The 15,101-nt window shown below is 35.5% G+C and overlaps 3 protein-coding genes across 3 annotated transcripts; 2 read left to right on the forward strand and 1 right to left on the reverse strand.

Moving 5' to 3' along the window:
- Positions 1 to 4,145: 4,145 nt before the first annotated feature.
- Positions 4,146 to 7,650, forward strand: LOC144845250 (pancreatic lipase-related protein 2-like). The gene is made up of 5 exons (XM_078702439.1): positions 4,146 to 4,487; positions 4,893 to 5,121; positions 5,293 to 5,429; positions 6,359 to 6,434; positions 7,406 to 7,650. Exons 1-5 carry the CDS (start codon positions 4,341 to 4,343, stop codon positions 7,648 to 7,650), a joined length of 834 nt encoding a protein of 277 aa, XP_078558565.1. The 5' UTR covers positions 4,146 to 4,340.
- Positions 7,651 to 8,504: 854 nt separating this feature from the next.
- Positions 8,505 to 10,668, forward strand: LOC144844758 (uncharacterized). The gene is made up of 3 exons (XM_078701812.1): positions 8,505 to 8,842; positions 9,367 to 9,468; positions 9,593 to 10,668. Exons 1-3 carry the CDS (start codon positions 8,755 to 8,757, stop codon positions 10,612 to 10,614), a joined length of 1,212 nt encoding a protein of 403 aa, XP_078557938.1. The 5' UTR covers positions 8,505 to 8,754; the 3' UTR covers positions 10,615 to 10,668.
- Positions 9,910 to 14,875, reverse strand: LOC144844757 (uncharacterized). Its single transcript, XM_078701811.1, has 6 exons — positions 14,571 to 14,875; positions 12,033 to 13,862; positions 11,764 to 11,925; positions 11,476 to 11,664; positions 11,169 to 11,301; positions 9,910 to 11,030 (listed from the first exon to the last, which is right to left on the reverse strand). The coding sequence occupies exons 2-6, from the start codon at positions 13,854 to 13,856 to the stop codon at positions 10,741 to 10,743; spliced, it is 2,598 nt and encodes an 865-aa protein (XP_078557937.1). The 5' UTR covers positions 13,857 to 13,862; positions 14,571 to 14,875; the 3' UTR covers positions 9,910 to 10,740.
- Between the last annotated feature and the right edge of the window lie 226 nt (positions 14,876 to 15,101).

The raw sequence follows: 15,101 nt of genomic DNA on the forward strand, positions 1-15,101 counted from the left end.
ATTAAATTCAAGAAAGTGATCTTATTAAACTGAATATGGGATATTGCTGTCTGTTTAGTTGATTTTGTATCACGTGACATTGGTTTTTAAATCGTCCCTCTGGAAGACGAGTGTCGCTAAGTTTAAATTTTGGGGGTTGTTGGAGTTGTTTCGCCCGAACCATAAAACTCCCCTGGCTACGGACCTGATGTTTAGTGTAACAGTGATTTTTAATGTATAGTGTATGGTGGTGTGATAACTGTTTGTCTCTGGTTATGCCATGGGTAATTATTAACGATTAATTTGAAGAATGTAGATACAAATTACGCGACGACTACCGAAGATTACTAAATTGATTAAATTCTTAAGGAATAGTTGATGCATTAGTTGAAGTCGAGATTATTGTACATTTAGTTGTTTCGACACTCGTGTACCCGTCTATAATGTCGACAAGATGTTCCTGACTGTCTCCACAAACAACGAGGGTTAACACTCCCTGTGAAAGATGACTTGAAGCCAGATTGTATGTGTCGTATATGAATTATAGACACAATTAAATTACTACCATTTGCACATTCTTTGGTAAATAACAGTATGTTGGGTCGGAGAGAGAAAATCAAAACAAGAATATATTACATAAGGGCCACGACGTAAATACCACTTTTATCCTCCTCTTTAATCCAACAATAATCAAAGTATAATTTGAACCCCCACCCCCACACCCACCAAAAACTAAAGTTCTCAGGAGAAAATCTCATTTTGAAATTTGATGGCGCTAGTTATAACCCGTTATGCATGATTAACTAATGAATGACGTAATGCATAAACGGCCATACATGGAGAAAGATTTGTTCTCGTGGTCCATTGCGAGTACAGGTCATAGACAGCTGTACCACCGCATGCCGTAATAGCTGTTATATGTGTAAAAAAAAAAAAATGAACGAATTTAGCTGTCTGATTAGTGGTCGACGTCATAGAAAGAATGATTATTATCCGGATTAAATGTAAACTTTTACCCATACTAGTCTGCATATTTCTCTTTCTGTTGTAAATTAACATAGTTTTACCCGCATTTCTTTTAGTCGAATTAGTCCTAAATATGACATGAATGAATAATGAATGTTTATATAAAACATTCATTAGTTGTTTTATATAACATTTAAATAGATTCTTGTCATTTAAATCATATTGAATAAAAGCTAGGCTTAGCCTACATTTAATTCACATTGAAACAGTAACATCTATTTGCTTTCTAATATAATATATTAAATATTATATTTAATTGGATTTTATAAACACTGTAGTGTTAATTATGTTGAAAAAATGACCAAACAATCCTAGGCCTAGCTAGGCTGAAGCGCCTAGGCCTAGCCTAATATTACACTCCTAGTTAGGCTAGAAAAAAATTGTGTATTAACAATGTAAAATTCAATAAAATATGATATCAGATGATTAGTAAATAAAAAATAATATTAATTTAACCTCATTCGAAAAATGTCAATACTTTATTAGTCCATAGTTTATAGGTCCATGGTCTAAATTAGTGCATTATCTCTCCAAAAATTTACTTCCGTCGCGATACCAGTCTCACACTGGATCTTGCGGCGGAAGTACAAAATAGGCGGCGCTGTATTTTAAAAGAAAATAGTATATACATATATCAGAGAAGAGTTAAATGTATATATATATATATATATATATATAAAAAATTCCAAACGCGATAAGACTTTTTTTTTCGGAAAAAAGTACTAATGAACGAAGATATTGTGAAGATAAAACATAACTTGATGGGAATAAAGTAGATTGATTCACAAATAATTGTCGTGATGTTTTAAACTAATTATAGTAGGCCTATTTATTTTATTTATTTTTATTTTATTCAATCGAAACCAACAGCGATAATTACCGCCACTAACAGGTTTGATACAATCAAAGCCAGGACTGTTGACTAACATTGATCAAGGGCTTCTCTCGTCCAGTGCCCACCTTCACCAGAGGAAAGGCATAAGTCAATACGTCTGAGGCAGATACTAGATGCAGGGGCTGCCATAAGAGTCAGCAGTGCTGATTTCAAATGCCTAACGGGACCCCAGCTCCATATACAGCACCCGATATTCCCAGATGGTCTCCCATCCAAGCTCTAACCAGGAACAATAAGACCGAAGATTTGGATGAAAACTATAAATTTAAAATAATAACATAGTTATATATCAGGAAATCTGACAAATCAGCAGTGAAACCTCTAGAAATTCTTTATAAGAATAATTATAAGCAAAGAATTCTCATAAACACACGTATTTTGTGCTGTATGTATTAAGCGTGTACAATACATTTGGTAAAGATAAGCATTTTTAATGTGTAACAGATGAAGAACCGGATTGTGGAACTCGTATACGAGATAACAACCGCGTCCCAGATTAGTAGACTCCCCGATACCTGTTATGGGTATTTTATTACAGATATATTTCTTCAAAAAAGAAAGCAAACAAAATAAAAACATAGGACAGCCGTATACAAAACGGTATAAAGTAAGCAGATAAAATATAGAAAACATTATGACAGGAATGCATGGTCACTAATACAGCAATTTCATGGAAAATCCCAACTCAATACTATGTAAAGTATACAACGGCGCAGATCCGTTTTTAATAGTGGGGGAGGGGGCGGGGACGTATAAAAATGAAATACTTTAGGCCGGGGTGCCAGGGCCCCCGGTCGGAGTAATTTATATAGCCGGTGAAAGTATGATATAGGCTACCATGGATTAATGAATATATTCTATTTATTAATCCACGGATATACATAGTCTGTTTAATCTTCATGAACCTTAAAACTATAACATTCGTAACTTACCTATTATTGTAACACTAATGACGATGAATGGCAGATTACAGATGTCCGCTTATTTCTAAGCATATTTGAAATTGTCAAATTTTTACTAATAGCCTAATAGAAGTCATGATTAGTGTATTGTAGGCCTACTTTATGTAATATCCCCAAATGACGCTAGTGAAAAATAAATAATAGAAAATCAAAATGTGTCACTATTAAATAGTATATAGAAATATTATGCAACTAAAGGACACGGAGATTACATGTGCAGTGCATTAAAAAAATATATATAAAAATACTATACCATGACTTTGATGGTTTAAATACTATTAAAACAAAATTGGATATTGAAAAAAAAGTATGTTCTTATACATATGTTTATAAGTATTTCATCGCAGACTGAACAATTCGTTCGCAATCATTACACTATTACATGCACCTGTAGAGCATTTTATGAGTTTAAGAAGCCGATTTCTATGGCCAAAATTGTCAATTATTTAAAACACCACTCACACTTATCCACATATCTATATTCATTATCGTTTTACTTGATAAGGTAATGTGTATCGATTTTATAAATGAAAAATCTACAACCTTTATGGTAAGATAAGTTTAAGTGAAACTGCGGTTAACATTTTAGAAGTGCTCATTTTCATTACGCATCATCTATGATTTCAGCAATTACCATTAACAAGGTGTGAAAATTCTCATCAAAACTGCCTCCTAAAATGTTTGGTTAGGCCCATTTGAACGATAACACTAATAACTATTTAGCCTATCCAAACAACGTACAAATTATTTATAAGTTTATAGAGGTCATTAAAAGATATTTCTTGACTGATGACATCAAACAACAGTATAAATCAAGAATTTTTCTTTAGAAATTAACTAAACGAAAGCGAATTCCAGTAGACCTACTACGAGTTGCACTGCTGAAGAAAGAAGAAACAATAACGACTTTATCTTCAATATTTTAGTATTGTACTACTGTATCACGTTCTTAAAATGCTGTTGCTACTTATTTTAGCTTTGATTGCAGGATCTGGTAAGTTGTTATGTCGTTTGAATGTAATATTTCCTTCGCATTATATCTAAAAAACCAGAAGAAACTAGAATGATCATCATCCGGGGGTCTCCAAATTAATGAAACTAAAAAACAGAAAGATAAGAAACTTAATTGGAAAGACGTATCAAGTTTGTGAATGTTGGTGTCCCTTTCAATAGTATGGATAGTCATCAATGACCTTAGAGCCTTGCTTGCCAAACCCAATATCACAAATTAAATCAAGTAGGCCTAGCTTAGAAGCTTTCAAGTAAACAGAATAATAAATAGTAGGCCTATAGTATAGATATTTTAAATCTTAAGTTTTCTAATTTCCACAGTTTCAGCAGATAAAGTATGCTACGGTGATTTGGGCTGCTTCACAGACGATCAACCTTGTGACACCTTCCGAGATTTCCCGCCACGATCTCCCGATTATATCAACACCAACTTTCTTCTGTATACCCGCCTTAATGATGACATTCCCATGACGATTGATAGAACAGATCCATCATCATTGAAGATATCAACATTTAATTCGTTGAAAAGAACTGTTTTTCTTATCCATGGTTACACCGAAGCTGGACTTTTCTCTGATTGGGTTCAGAATGTGAAAACCAAATTGCTGGAAATAGTTAGTACTTACCGTTTGTTTTTTTTTTAACCACAAAACACTTTCTAGAATACTGGGTAGCCTACATTTACGATGATAGAATTTGTAGTTGTTCTTTTTTGTAAATATATATGCAGTAGATCCCGTCCTCTGGGACACCCTTATTCAGGGGACACCACTTTTAAGGGAACAGTTTCTTCTAAAATGGAGGATCAACATTTTTAATATTACGGCCAAATCCTATTCGGGAACACCTCTATTAAGGGGACACTTTGTTGAGTCTCGAAGGTGTCTTCCTAATAGTGGTTCTACTGTAATATGCATTATTTTGTGGAAATAATCTTTTCCTGTAATAAAGGCCTATAAAAACTATCTAAGTATGAAATATATTTTTTAAAAAATGCTTATCAATATTATTCTCGCCAGGAAAACGTAAATGTAATCGTTGTTGATTGGGGAATAGGAGCCCATGATATTTATTATAAATCAGTGCAAAATATCAGAGTAGTTGGTGCTGAGCTGGGCATGTTTATTCAATTTTTGAATAAAGAGTTTGGCTATCCAAACAGAAAGGTACACATCATTGGACACAGTTTAGGCGCACATACTGCCGGTTACGCAGGAGCAATGAATCCTGGGGTTGCTAGAATTACAGGTAGAATACCGTATTTCTTTATGCTATCAGATTTATTTATCAAATTAAAATCATTATGTATTATTAAAAGACCCGATATTTAAAGAAACAGGATTTCAAATAGAATACTGAGATATATGTTCATTTAATCATTTGACAAGTTAGCTTACATTAAAATAACATTGTTTGTAGGACTTGATCCCGCTGGTCCAGAATTCCGTTACAATCATCCTGACTGCCGCCTTGATCCAACAGATGCGGTTCTTGTGGATAACATTCATACAGATGGAGAGACCCTTGTCAGTCTTGGATTTGGTCTACTTCAACCGGTGAGAGCATTTCTAATTTCCACGAATCACATTCATAAAAACAATAAAACAAATGGACAGTAGTAATGTGGAACAAAACAAATATAAACGTCTTAGAATCTCATTCCGTATTATAAGTTCATTCTGACAATATATGTAGGGTGGAACGTGCAATTGTCCCAGATAAGGTAGGCCTATTGACCATTTTTATCTAGAAAACTTATAAACAACGATCCCGTAATAATATTCTGGTGCCATAGGTGTACATTGTTTTATTTTACATGTATCAGTATATAGACCCATGGCTTTTAATCATATTGAATACAAAAACATTCAATCACAGTAAAACAAAATCATTAAGATATTATATTAAACAAATAAAATAAAAGAGAGTTCAGTTCAGTTAAAAACTGCTAATGGTATATGTACATACATAACATACATTACAGACCTTGAATGAAGAAAAAGTAGCCTAAGTTAATGGCGACATGCCCTCTAAAGGGGAAACACATAAAACGAACAGTACGACGCCAATGTTCAGTATCTACTTCTCTAGTAAAAAAGGACGAAACACACTACATAAGAGTCACAATGGGTAAATAATGGTAATGAAGAATCTTACGTAAAACAAACATTAACAGTTCAAACAATTAGGCCTACATTAAACATTTGATACAAATACGACATTCAATAGAAGGTAAAACATAATGTTAAAATATATACGTACTGATGGAAAAGAGAAATTGCCACGTGCCGTCTAACACTGCGAACAACAAGAATGAAGAACGAATAATATGTAAATGTGGGATATATTTATTGTAAACGAATACGGTAGAGGTGCCTTACATGTTTAGTATCAACTTCTCCAGCAGAACAAGGTTGGTGTGTGGCATGTTTTTGTTTAGTAGTTTACGTTTAGTAATTCTTTTAACTCGTCATTTTTTAAACAGCTTGGTCACATGGACTTCTATCCCAATAGTGGAAAAGAACAACCCGGATGTCCTGCAACCGTATTCGATGCTCTTGGTAGGTACAATATGAACTATGAATACATACAACTAACTTAAGTTAATCGTACTGGTGGTATAATCGTACTAATTTTAACAAAAAAATAAAGATGTGAAAAATTAACAAAAATATTAACGAAAGCACACAGAAACTGACTGTAAAATTGTAAAATTCTCCTAGAAAGATTTACCGCGAATATATATATATATATATATTATTGATGTTTGTGTCTTAATGCTGTGTGTGATTAGGTCTAGACATTTTCACCTTTACAAATGTTCTATTTTGTTCCTAATTTTCTGATATTATAACGCGGGTGTTCCTAGAAATTGAGGGCGTTAAACATAAAATTTACAAGATCGAAGGAGGCGGCGTAACAAAAAAAAAAAGATGTTATGTGTGTGCTCTCCCTGCCTCAGCACCAAGGCCCTGCCACAGCCTTGGGATCGTTTCCACCACATTAGATGCATTGATGTTGTCGCTTCATGATGTGGTGGAAAGGGGGACGTATAATTCTGTGAACCTCAAACACGTCAGTAGCTCGCATAGATTTAACTCTATTCCACCAGCGTGGGATTCGAACCCACGACATTCGTGTTGTTTGCTTAGTCGACTGAGCTAATCGGTCCTCTTGTTTATAAAAAGGTTAATACAAGCTTCGTTACCTCAAAATGAAGTTCATAAATATGCATATTTATGACGCCATGATTAATTACGTAGTATGAAGCGCGTTTTTTCAAAATGGAAAATAAATATTGTTAATAATAATGATAACTTAACAATTGTAGTCGCTATTGTGCTAACAAACAAACATACAAAGCAAGTACTATACTTGGCAAAATAGATGTGTGATAGATCTTATTATGGCGGAGATATTTAAAGAGAAGGGAGAAAGGAATTGCATATCGTAATCCCGCCTCTCCTAACACACCTCCCTGAAAAGTGTCGACTAAATAAAAATATCAATTGTATTTTCTGTATCATTTAAGCGGCCATCGATGAGGTGTCTTGCAGTCACAGCCGATCTCATCTCTACTTCCTTGAGAGTATGGACCAGTCAGCCTCCTGTCAGTTCAAATCCTACCCATGTGCCAGCTGGGACCGTTTCGTTGATGGAAAGTGTTCAGACTGTGGCTTATTTGGCTGTCCAGTGATGGGTTATTACGCCGACCTAAGCCTAGCGAGTGGAAGCTTTTATCTAAACACAAGGAGTTCTGAACCATTCTGCAAGTAGACCCGAACCAAGGCTGGTTGACAGGCTTGGTCAGTTACTTGCTGGATGGAGCATTTGACTTTTCAAAATAATAAATTCAATATACACAATTTAAAATCAACTTAATAATAATCTTAATGAGAATTGAAATTGATTAAAAAATAAATAGTAAATAAAATTATACTATTCATCTGAGGAATTGTTGTCTTTTTTTTAATAAAAAAATAAATCATAACTACATAGTTATATTCTAAGAGATTGTTGATGGAAATGATATCAATATTAAGATCAAATAAATATTAAATGGTATATCATGGCTATTGAAGTACAGTAATATAGTACGTAAGACGACGAGCGTGTGTGTGTTATAAGTTTAGTTAATTAAATTAATTATGTCCACTCTAACAAACCCACTTCGGACTGTCCTCTATGCTACTTATCTCTCGGTACTGTCGCTCTCATGTCAGTGATTTCAAATCCCTCTCTTGCGTTACAGCATGGAGGTAAAAATAAAATACTAATTTTGCTTCTATGGTTACAGTAACAAAATGTTAATTACACAATGTATATTTAATGCACAGTTGTTAGAATACTGAAGCCAAATGTTATCGTCAATATGATAACACAGATACACACAACGCAACTGATAAACGTGTTGGATTATCGCTATTGATAACTGGGCCATTAAATAGCTGTGTTGCTTAGATTTTCTGCTATTCTGTTTAAAGTTATAACATCTCTAAAGTTGTCCACAGTATAAAATAAACTTTGCCGGTGATTATATACAGCAATTGTCTCATGTAACCAAGCGACAATCGATTGGGACGCTATAAGAGTTCATTAAATCATGGAGAAATAAGTTAGGAAGGAGTAACATCGAGAATACATCAAACGAATAGGCCACCCCGCCGCTAATTGGATTATCTGACTGTTACGTAACATTTAATTGCCGTTGATCTGTCGCTTGTTAGATTTGAGCATGCGCATATCCATTGCTTTCATGTGACGCGTCATCAAGCGAGACTCGTTGTTGATGCTGATCTACACACGCGGCGACCATACACACAGCAGAAGAATAATTATACCACACTCGATACATTTTGTTTACGCGTTTTATTTATCATTATGGATTTTTATGAATTGGAGGACGAATTGGAACCCGGAATTCTCGAGGAATTGAAGTTTGCCAGCGAACATGAAGACCTGGAAAATGGTATGCTAGGTTAAAACTAGGCATTGCATTTAAGTTTAGTAGCTAGGCCTAGTTACCTGAACCTCTTCTCTTTTAAAGAGGCCTCGTCTGCCCCGGCCCACTCTAGGCTGTCTACACGACCGGGTTGATTGTAACAACGATAATTCTGAATTCGTTCGTCCTCTCTAGGCTAGGTAGTATTTTTGTAGTTTTTCTTTCTGTACGCCAAAAATTAGCCGCCCGATTTATTGATAGGTCTAGCTAGGCTAGGCCCTATAATCTATCCATCCATGGATTTCCCCCTATAGGAGGCCTAGGCCTAATATATCATTAATTTTATTGCACAATCATCAATAATGCATCATTCATATTATTATATTAATTATGAAGGCACGATTATCATCTGATGCAACCAACTCATCTATGACCTTGTCAAGACCTCAAACCATTAGTATTAGTATTAGTCTGTATTTTTTAGATAAATTATTATTTTTCATTCTTATAGGACAACATGAGTTAATTTTCAATTTTATTATGCTATTTAGGTATGGATGTTAGTGTAGGCCTACATCCAACTACTATTACCGCAACCCATCAGAAGAAGGAAGTGTCAACAAACCCAGCCAAAAACCAATCAAGGAAAAAGAGTAAGGATTTTGAACGAATGATAACATTTTATTTTGAACATTTCATCTTTACTATATTAAATGCATTCTCATCATTTATTAAAACTGTTGTATGCTCAATAATCTTTCTTTTCTGTATTTTCAGGCATCAACCGACCCTCCAATAAGTTTAGTGAAGATGAAGCTGTCAGCAGGGTTAATGAATACGTTGATGCTGCTTTTACCATGTTAGCGAACGATCCAGTATACAGCAATGACTTGTATCCAATAGCTCGTCAAGTGAAAAAATTGGCAAATGATCTGCAGAAGCACTCAAATACAGTCATTATAAAAACATTTTGGGAAGACAGTACAAAATTACTTTGGAAGGTAATAACATCAGGAAACACAAAGAAAATGAAACCAGAAGCTGATGAGATGATGTGCCGGGCATTTCACCAACACATGTGTACAAGTTTGGGAAGGTGGGTCACCCTGTTAAAGGAGCTAAATGTCAACTCTGATGGGCAGCATGTAAAAACACTGAACCTATTTTTGCAACGTACAATGTTAAGGTTAATTCTAAATGATAAGCATAAAATAGATTTGCCACATGAGGAAACGGTAACTGACATCCCACAGTTGGATGTTCACACAGAAAAGATAATTCGGTACGTTGCCGGTTATGTGCCTTATGCGCTTGTGAAAAGATTTCGAAAGGGTAAAAGTAGTACTGCCAGAGCCTACTGTGATGTGCTCACTAAGTGGCAAGTGTGTAGTACCAACGTAACCCATTCCTTCTACGACTATTCCAAAGAATGGATCGACAAACAAAATAGATCAGGTTTGTTTGTTGTTGATGATGATGTATATCTGTTTTTTAGAAGCGTTGAAATAGAAACAAGGCAGCATTTAGCTACAAATAAACTTAATACGATGTTAAATAGTAACTATCTGGCTGATTTGTATGACCGTATTATCAATAAGGAGAATGTTCAAACTTTCTGGTGCAGAATAACCAGAGATACACTAGGTGACAATGCTTCTGCTCAATTATTACAAATTGTAGTTAGATACTGGTTGAAAATCAGAGCTAATGCATTCCTCAAGGTATACTTGAATTTAAAGAAGGAAAGCGGCAAAGTTTCAAAAAAGGGTGAAAAATCTCTCAGAAAAGAATTGTTGTAATATATACTATTTTGTGTGTGTGATGAAATAAATAACGACAATAGCTAAATTAAATCTCAATTGTATTTTGGTTGGTTCTGAAAAGAACCGTTTGGTTTGAAAAAGTTTGCTGATCATAAATATCATTTATGCATTTGGTGTCTTCTTCCTTTGAAGAGGTGAGTCATCAATAGTTTGGTCAACAATTTGGCTGCGGCAGTTGCCTCTCCTGGATGCCTTGGAACAGTTCGCAGCTACATACAGTGCATGCATATTGTGGCCAAACTGCATTGATGTTGGGTTTGTGTTACTTCCACCACATCCTCTCTGTTTACTGAAGTACTGTTCCAACGGATCTTGATTATACTTCGCACTTAGAACACACTCTACCCCTGGCAGGTCCAGTAGTTTTTTAGTCAACTCTACAAACGAATTAACTGTTGATGGCAAAGAATAAAAATTAATATACTTATTATTAATTCATTTTTAATATACTTTGTCACTCTTGTGATGTCAGAACTTTTGATTAATTATTAAACAAAGTCAGCTGTAAAAAAAAAACGAAATGTACTTGCTTGTTATCTCAAGTCCATCAAGTGTTGCGGTGCTTAATAACATCCTCTTTTTTACACTCTTCTCTACATCTTCAAGCGCATTCACCTCGTCTTGCCATTCTTTAAAGAAACCCAGGAAGTCATCTTGCAACCACTTAAAAACATCAGAACAAAAAATAGTGGCAATTATTCCTTCGATTAATACAAAAATTATAGATATTTCTCAATGTATATCCAAATGCTAATTGAAATTGAACAAAAACAATAATAAGCCCAATCATGTCCCATGTTCAATTTTTTTTAAATTTTCTATTTAAAAAAAATGTACCTTAAAACGCCAGTCATCTTTTGTCCTGTATGGCTCCATAGCTGGTTTTCTGGATCGTTTGCCTTGGAAAAAACTAGAGACATTAAGGCAATCAAAAAATTGGTCTACCATTCTAACAAATTTGATAGTGGATGTCATGTCATGTCGATCCATAATCTCCATTGCATTTGCTGTCGAATTGCTTAACACCTGAAAATATGAAGAAAATAAAAAACATTCATGAAAAATTAAATTACAGAATTGTTTGCAAAAGAACAAGGGCTGAACACAAAACTTGCAAGTAATTACCTGTGCAGCCAAGTATACCCGCATTCTCAATGATGGAGTAAGGTGGAGGTGTTCATGCGTCAACTTGTGGAGCATCCTCAGCCCTGGACATGTGTTCTGCAATTTCACATCCCATTCATAGGTGTCAAGAAAATGACTCCACTTGATGTCTTGTTTGTTATACTTTAAATGAAGAACATTTTTAGATTTAGAAATAAGTAAATATCATTTTCAACATGCTATAATGAAATTGGTATTTTCAATGTGGTGTATGATCATACAGTACTTACATGAAGATTCCGTGTCTTGTTATTGTAGCCAGAGTTCTCTACATTGTTTCGAAGCGTCTTTATTAGATGCGGCACATCACTGTAGAAAAAAACACTGCGATCTGGGTCTCCCTGATGCGATGTCTTGAAGACAATGGATGAAGTGGTAGATGATGGTGAATGCAGTCTGTAAAACTTCCTGTTCGGAGTGGCACCATCAGAAACCATCGCATGAACTACAAACCCAGCTACTTCGATCATCTCAACAGCTTCCCACATTGCCATGAACAGATCACAACTAGAAGCTCCAGTTGTTGGATAGTAGGCAATTGGAACATGCAGGTTAGAAAACAAACCCCGGATCATCAACACCAGAACATGTGAGGCAACTGGGATTTCTTCTTCACCTCGACATCGCCGCTCAAATGAATGCATCTCATTGGCTAAGCTGCCTACATCTGTTGATCCAACAACTTTGCCAGAGCTTTGTGAAAAAACCAATCCTGATTTTATCTTCATTTCATCAAATAATAGCACAACATGTTTTTGCAATTCATTACCTTCTTCATATAATTTGAGGTCTGTTACAACTCTACTTAACATCTCATGGCAAAAACCAGTTGTCACACCAGCAAAGTGGCTGTAGGGTTGGAGTGTGTTTGGATGAGGCAGCGTCATGAATCCACTTTCGCGAATTAAATTATAAGCTGACGGAGACTTGCTTTGGATAGCAATGCACCAACGTAAAATTGCCGGGTGCCAACGCATCTGCTTTCCCTTGCCCATAGATGCCAGTTGCTGCTCCCACAAAAGCTTTGCTGACGGATATTTACATAATAAACTCTCAATTTCAGGTTTTCCCATTTCCATTGTGTCTTCCATTAAGTGAGCTGCATTTTCAGAAATTAATTTGCTTTCTAGCATGTACATCTTGGAAACTTTATTCTCAAGGGAACCACTCTTTCTTTTCAACCGTCTGTAATTACATTGTAATGTTGCTGCTTTGTTCTGCAGTTGAGAATTTGATAAATACTTGTTGGCTACCGTCAGTGAAGACTTTTCCTTGCAGGAAGCACTTCGCATTGATGATAAATCCCCACGATAAATTCGGCAAACTGCGCACCGCTTCAGATCCTCAGCAATTAGCAATTCACAGTCATTATGTCTAATGGTGTTGCATAAATAGACATCTTTTGGTGTTATCCTTATAGGAATCTGCCCTTCTGGTCCTTTTCGTCTCTCTATCAAATCTAAATAATCTTCATTGCCTGCACAGATTTTAGCACTCCTCAATATATCACACAGCTTGGTGAACTGATGTAATGGTAATTTTTTGTTAAAGACTTCTCCTAGAATAGGCTGTGCTTGCAATACAACACCAGCAATGACAACTCCCCATGTCGAATCACTGTTGACTGTTAACTTGATGACAGCATCACCAGTTGGTGAAAGTCTAATTATTAGTAATTCATCTTCATGTGGAAACAAAGAGACAAGGCTACATTTTTCTGCTTCCTTTCTGTAATCGTGAAGATTGGTAGGAATCTCCCCATCAGTCATACAAGACGCACATTGAGAATCATTGAATTTTGCAATTACAATATTGCACACTTTACTGCGGTCCTTGCTGTGGCCTTTCTTCCACCTTTTCAGTTTTTGCACACAGGAATAACAAATAAATGGTGGGTGGATTTCTGGATCATCATTATCAATATCTAAGCAAAAACATGACTTGATTACAGACTTGAACGCGTCCTTTGTATAAGGTGAACGATCTGAAGGAATCGCCCTGGAAATTCCACAAAGTCGACAAGTAGGTTTCAAACAAACACTGTGTCCTGTCATCGTTCTCTGAAAACAAGAGCAATTTAATTTAAATGGCGAATGATGACCTAGAGTTGTTGTCCTAGTAGTAGTACTATCTAGGCTAGCTAACTAAAAATAAATACCTGCTTTTTTTTATTGTTAATGTTATTGAACATAGTCTAATTAGGCCGGCCCTAGATAGTAGTATTGGTATTTTTGGCATAACCCTAGGTGGTAGATTAACATTACCTCTATGATAAATAGTACATAGAACAATAGGTAGGCCTAGGTCTAGCCTAGCTAGTAGGACTAGACCCTAGCTAGGAGTCGAGTACTTTAGTCCTAGCCTAGCTAGTAGTAGTAGTAGGCCTACGAAAGTAATTATTTTATGGCTAATGTTAGTTATTATTTATTGGTTTAAAATTTAAATCTAAGACCTAGCCTAAATTAAACATCGAAACAATAACTGCCCTAGACCTAGCTAGGCCTAAGTAATACAACGACCGGTGGACCAAAATAACTACGACCGGTGGAACTAACTCCGGCTATTCGGTTCGGCGGTCGGACAGATTCGATGCTTTTCAATTCGTTGTATGTCAGCCGGACACCATCGGAAACTGTCATGCAAGGCATCAAATGAAAGCTACAGCTTTCCTTTATTCATATAACTAAAACTTAAAACTCCAGTACAAAGGGAAACTATTAAAATACGTGTTTGTTTCGTTGTTATATTCAAAATAATGGAATACTTACAATTGAAGAAACAAGTAGTTATTTTTGGTTGATTTTAATGATTTAATGACTGGTACGTTCGCAAAAAAATTCGGAATCCGAATACATAAAACACGCATGTGAATCCTTGTTGACAATTAACTGCGCATATGCAATGTGTTTTTTGTTCGTATTTATGTACTCCACTGTTAGTTAGACAGGGTATAGGGGTTGCTACTTAGCGGCGAGGAGCCTTGTGTGTAAGGAGATCGAACCGAGATAACGCGGCGGGCGGTCGCAGTGCAATTTAATAGGAGTCATTTGACCATGTAATGTGCTTAATTGGATTAAAATCCATGCATTACATCGATGTTACTCCTTCCTAACTTATTTCTCCATGATTAAATCAATTTAAAGGTTTGTTATATTCTATTTAGCACTATCAATGCCTTTAGGTGATTAGGAGACCGTTGACATAGTTGCAAACAGTAAACAAAAGACACGTACTTGAGTTTCTTTGTTCTGTTGTTTGTAAAGACTGTTTCTAAAAACAACTTACTTAGTCTTACATAC

The sequence above is a fragment of the Antedon bifida genome, chromosome 6 (assembly GCF_963402885.1).
Source record: "Antedon bifida chromosome 6, ecAntBifi1.1, whole genome shotgun sequence".
Classification (NCBI taxonomy): Eukaryota; Metazoa; Echinodermata; class Crinoidea; order Comatulida; family Antedonidae; genus Antedon; species Antedon bifida.

Excerpts from the sequence above, each read along its gene's own strand:
- LOC144845250 (XM_078702439.1), top strand. The coding sequence starts at position 4,341 with ATGACGATTGATAGAACAGATCCATCATCATTGAAGATATCAACATTT. Across the intron at positions 5,122-5,292 it reads TGGGGTTGCTAGAATTACAG|GACTTGATCCCGCTGGTCCA; the intron begins GTAGAATACCGT and ends CATTGTTTGTAG. Across the intron at positions 5,430-6,358 it reads GATTTGGTCTACTTCAACCG|CTTGGTCACATGGACTTCTA; the intron begins GTGAGAGCATTT and ends TTTTTTAAACAG.
- LOC144844758 (XM_078701812.1), top strand. The coding sequence starts at position 8,755 with ATGGATTTTTATGAATTGGAGGACGAATTGGAACCCGGAATTCTCGAG. Across the intron at positions 8,843-9,366 it reads ACATGAAGACCTGGAAAATG|GTATGGATGTTAGTGTAGGC; the intron begins GTATGCTAGGTT and ends TATGCTATTTAG. Across the intron at positions 9,469-9,592 it reads AAACCAATCAAGGAAAAAGA|GCATCAACCGACCCTCCAAT; the intron begins GTAAGGATTTTG and ends CTGTATTTTCAG.
- LOC144844757 (XM_078701811.1), bottom strand. The coding sequence starts at position 13,856 with ATGACAGGACACAGTGTTTGTTTGAAACCTACTTGTCGACTTTGTGGA. Across the intron at positions 11,926-12,032 it reads ACAAGACACGGAATCTTCAT|TATAACAAACAAGACATCAA; the intron begins GTAAGTACTGTA and ends CTTCATTTAAAG. Across the intron at positions 11,665-11,763 it reads GGGTATACTTGGCTGCACAG|GTGTTAAGCAATTCGACAGC; the intron begins GTAATTACTTGC and ends TCATATTTTCAG.